The sequence below is a fragment of the Giraffa tippelskirchi genome, chromosome X (genome assembly GCF_054371585.1).
Source record: "Giraffa tippelskirchi isolate mGirTip1 chromosome X, T2T-mGirTip1v1.2.pri, whole genome shotgun sequence".
NCBI classification, from domain to species: Eukaryota; Metazoa; Chordata; class Mammalia; order Artiodactyla; family Giraffidae; genus Giraffa; species Giraffa tippelskirchi.
The window spans coordinates 85,608,742-85,613,677 of record NC_137289.1 but is presented as its reverse complement, the minus strand read 5'-3'; the positions used below and the strand labels follow the sequence as shown (position 1 = coordinate 85,613,677).

At 51.4% G+C, this 4,936-nt stretch overlaps 1 protein-coding gene across 1 annotated transcript; it reads right to left on the bottom strand.

Annotated features, from left to right (window-relative positions):
- Positions 1-391: 391 nt before the first annotated feature.
- On the bottom strand, positions 392-2,610 carry PABPC1L2A (poly(A) binding protein cytoplasmic 1 like 2A). The gene has a single exon (XM_081564222.1). The coding sequence runs from the start codon at positions 2,523-2,525 to the stop codon at positions 1,923-1,925; it is 603 nt and encodes a 200-aa protein (XP_081420348.1). The 5' UTR covers positions 2,526-2,610; the 3' UTR covers positions 392-1,922.
- Between the last annotated feature and the right edge of the window lie 2,326 nt (positions 2,611-4,936).

Genomic DNA, 4,936 nt, shown 5'->3' with positions numbered 1-4,936 from the left:
TATAAAATACTATCTTTACAGATGATCATTTACTAATGCACATCCCCACCAAACTGCCCATATAGTTTGATACTTAAATTTTTCTCTCTGCAATATTTGTTTAGGAAATGATCTGGAAAGTGAGCAAGATTTGTGTACTATAATTCACTTGATAGCTTTGTATGAGGAAAAATGAGCAACAACCTAGAAGTGCAACAATGAGGAAACAGTTAAAACATGTATAAACACGAACACAGAGATAGACATGGATAACTTGTATGCTTCATAATTTTTTTCCTTCAATGAAGCTGAATAATTTTTCTGACAAAAGGAGAAAGGGCAGTAAATTATCATTTATGTATCTATTTATTTAATTATTAATTCAATGAAATACTAACAACCAGAAATAATATTTTTAAATTATCTTTAATGAAATGAAGTTAAAGAGTATTGTGTGTATAAACATACACACACATATTTAGGTGTCAAAAAGCAAGTATAAAAACAATATGTACATTATTATATACATACATGACAAATGAATCAGAAAAATACTAGAGAGATACAGCCTAATATGTTTCATGTACTTCACAGTAACTATTAGATAGATGCAGAAGAAAATGATTCAGGGAGGTCATTAGGACTGATTACTTGTGAAATTAATTATCTTCTGTTGACTTGTCTGCTTTGTGATTTTTTTTTCCTACAATGAAGCTGGATTATTTTTCTGAGAATGGGGGAAAGGGCAGGAAATGGGCTCAGGGGAAGGAGGTGATAAACAGTATTTAAATTCACCAAAACAACCATCAAGTGGGCCAAGACACAGGCACACCCATGCGCACGCACATGCATGTGCACACACACATGGACACACACACACACACACACACACACACACACACACACACCAATTACAGTGACCAGGAGACTATGCAGGGGAAATGGGCATACTATTTTTACTAGCTGAGCTGGCTGGCATGAATGTAAATTGGTACAATGCTTATAAAGGGGACATTTGGCAATACCCAGGAACAGTCTTTAAAATGTCCACATGTGGATCCTGCAAGTCCACAATTAATTAAGAACATCCTGTACGCTAGCAAAGATTTGGCTTGACAAGGAAGAATTCACTCATCAGAGTATACACAGTGCTGGGTTTAAACACAGGGAAAGAACTAGGCACCAGCTAAATGTCCAAAAATGCAGGGATGATTACAGAAATGTTAAGGTCCATAGATTAAACTCTGCAGGCACTGAAGATGACCTTTCTCAAGCCTGTTGAATAACATGGAAAGAAGTTCAATGGGTGGACGTTCGTTTGGTTTTAGTTTTTGAAAAAGCAGGTTAAGAAACACCACATACATGAACCATTCTATAACACTGTGTTAAAAGGGAAGGTGGGGTGGAGGTGAGGAAGGGTGAGAGAGATAGAGAGAGGAAAAGGAGAGAAGAGAGCCTGGAAAACAGCACACCAAAATGGTAAAAGTGGTTGTCTCCGGGTAGTAGGGTCATGGGGAGCAATTACTCTCTTGGTTTTCCCTCATTTGATTTCCTTCTCCTTCCTGATGTTTCTACCATGACATTGCATCACCTGTGCAATAAACAAAGAGAGAAAGTGCTTTTTAAACCAAACCACAAGGAGAAGAGGCAGCCTTGAACTATCAAGTGGCACAGATTAGCAAGATTATTCACAACACCAAAGGTGGGTGTGGGGGGAGGGGAGAGGAGGGAAGGGGGAAGTCAAGAGTGAGACAGACAGGGACAAACAGGAAGGCAGGGGTGGAGGGAAGGAAGGAGGAAGGAAGGGGTGAGAGAGAGACCTGCACTCCCAATACAATACACTGCTGGTGGGTTTGGGGAAAATGGTGGGGGGGGGGGCGGGGTTGTAAACCGGGTGGGAGCCAAGGTTTGGCTCTGCTGGCTAGCTCGCTCCTGGGATGTTTTCATCGCAAGGTGGCCTCCTCATCAGTGTCTTCCTCGAAATCCTTGACGTCAGCACTGGTGGACTGCCTGGCCCAGGCTCCCCTTTCAGCCTCTCGTTCTTTATGCGACTTGAATCTCCCAACGAAAATTTTGCGGTAGTTCAGAAACATGCCATTCATCGCATCTATGGCCCGCTCGGCGGACTCCTGCTTCTGGAAGTGCACGAACCCGTAGCCCTTGGGCCCCTTTTCGTCGCAGGCCACTTTGCAGGACAGGATGTTGCCGAACGCCGAGAAGATGTTGTACAGAGCCTTGTTGTCGATGGTCTTGCCCAGGTTCTTGATGAAGACGTTGCCCACTCCGCTCTTGCGGAGCGACGGGTCCCGCTGGGACCACATGATGCGCACCGGCCTGCCCTTGATGACATCAAAGTTCAGGGTCTCCAGGGCCCGCTTGGCGTCCACCGGTTGCTGGTAGTTGACGTACGCATAGCCCAACGAGCGGCGGGTGATCTTGTCCCTGCAAATGCGGATGGAGAGGATGGGCCCGGCCGGGCTGAACTTCTCATACAGCATTGCCTCCGTCACCTCAGGGTGCAGGTCGCCCACGTACAGCGAGGCCATAGGAAAGTCCGGGTTCCCCTCGGGGCCCCCGCCCGTTTCCGCATCTGCCTCCGCGGCGGCAGACGCCGCCGCTACCGCCGCCGCCACTTGCGCAGCGGCATCCGCATCCGCCTCCCCCAAGGCGGGCGCCGCAGCCTCTGCTGCGGCGGCGGCTTCGGCCGCGCTGGCCTCCGCCACCGCCACGGCCACTGCCGCCAGGGCAGCCTCCGCCTCCTCCTCCGCCAGGGCTGCCACCGCCTCCCCCAGGGTGGCCTCCGCCACTGCCTCCTCTACTGAGGCCTCGGCCTCCACCTCTGCTTCTGCCTCTGCCACGGAGGCCTCCGCCACCGCCTCTGCCACGGTCGCCGCCGCAGCCTCCGCCTCCGCCGCTGCCGCCGCCGCCACTGTCGCCGCTGTCGCCACGGTCGCCGGTGCCGCCGGGCCGCTGCTGCGACCTCCCTTCCGGCGAGCCTGCGGGGGGGAGTGAGAAGCGGGAGAGGGCTGGAGGGCAGGTGGGCGCCGGAACCCGGGCCGGGGGCGCGAGCTGGGGCGGAGGACCCCGGGCCAGCCGATCTAGCGAGTCCCAGTCACCTGGGATGGCTAGCGCTGTCAGGAGCGCGCCGGTGCGAGTCACTGCAGCCTGCAGCCCGCTGCTGCCGCCGCCGCCGCTCGGTCGTGGGTTAGCGTGCCGGGCGCCGGCGGGCGGCGTGTGGTGGGGGGCAGGGGGTGTTGGCGTCTGTGGTCCGGGCAGCCGGGAAGGCTTCTGTCTCTTTGGTTCCCCCTGTGGCTGCTGCGGGGCTGCGGGGCTGCGGGGCTGCGGGGCTGCGGGGCAGCGGGCGGTGGGAGGGGGTGAGAGCGGGAGGCTTGGTGTTGGCGGGAGGGAGTGTGGGTTCTCAGCCTCTCCATCAACTGGATGTGTATGAAGAGGAAGCCAGGGAAAGAGTTCCATGTGGACCAAGGGAATCTGACATAGATTTAGGGAGTTTTGTTCTATCCTTCCTCTCCCCATAGAACATTTAAATGATTAAATCAAGCACCTTGCAAGAGAAGGTGGGCGGCATTGAGAAAACACTTGCCCGGCCTAAACAAAACCAAGCAAAAATGGTTTTCTCACGTTTAGGGGTTGGTTCTTCCCCACCGCAACGCACACACACTCCCCAACATTACCGCCACCAAGGCAACAACTTCTATTCTGAACTGGAGCTGGGGCTAATGGGACACTCTTCCCCTCCAGCCCTGCCGCCTGCTGACCCACTTTTTCAGAGATTCCTCCCCCTTTTCCAGCTCTTTCCTTTCTCTAGAACACTTGCAGAAGAAATAAAGAATACAAGAACACGTACTCATTTATTCATAATGCCATGCCACAAATATTTATGGAGCCTAGGGATATACAGGGGTCTGAAGCAAGAGGAAATGGATCGGTTTTGAGATTGACCTTGGGAGCAGACAGTGTGGGCTGGAAACCCTGTCCCTGCTCCAGACTATGGGAGACCTAGGGACCTAGGGTTCTTCAGCCCCCCAACTCCTCCCACCCACTCGGTCTCAATCCATGCAGCCTGGAAGCAGGGGAGGAATCAAGAGCACTCTGTTCTTAGTGCCATCCTCCATGATGGGTGAGGAAAGTCAAATCAAGAGCTGGGGACAGGACCTGGTCCAGAGCCAGGCATTTGTTTCTTCTTGTCTCCGCCCTCGACTTGCTGACATTCCCAATGTGAACCAGGAATGGCACATCCATGTTCAAAACAAAAACAAAACCGGAAATCTCTCTAGGATGAGGTGTCTCTTCCCAGTTCACCAGTTAATATTTAGGGAAGCCTTACCCACCACTTGGCACTGGGGGCTTAGAGACAGGCAGTGTGATACTTGAGTAGTGAATGTTGGTGTGTTGGAGGTGTGGGGCAAGGTGAGGAAATGTGAGCAGTGTGTATTGCAGCAGAGAGGCCACACAAGGCCAAATGCTGAGAGGATAGGCAAGCAAGCAACCATTAGAGTAGAGTGCAACAGAGGCTAGAGTCCTACTTCTTCCAGAAAGGAGGACCCACCCAGTAACCTTTTCTGGTGGGAATCAAGCAAGCCCCCAAGGTGACCTCTTGAAAGATGAGTAGCAGTCCAGCACATTGAGACAGAATGGAAGGCATTCCATTCCCATAGACAGAGGGATTAGTCTGTGTCCAAGGCCCTATAGCATGCTAGCACATGCATAGTCACTTCTCGTCATGCCTAATCATCTGATGTGGACAGAGCTCATGATCTCCAAGAGTATATGGTAGAAGATGGGGTTGGAAGGTGTGGGGGCCCTGAAAAGAAAGCTAAGATGCTTGGACTCTATACCCAAGCTCACGGAGCCCACTCAACACATTCAAGGAGGGACTTGGTATGATCAGATCTTTGATACAAACTAAATATCAACACAGAAAGTAGCTAAGAGTAGA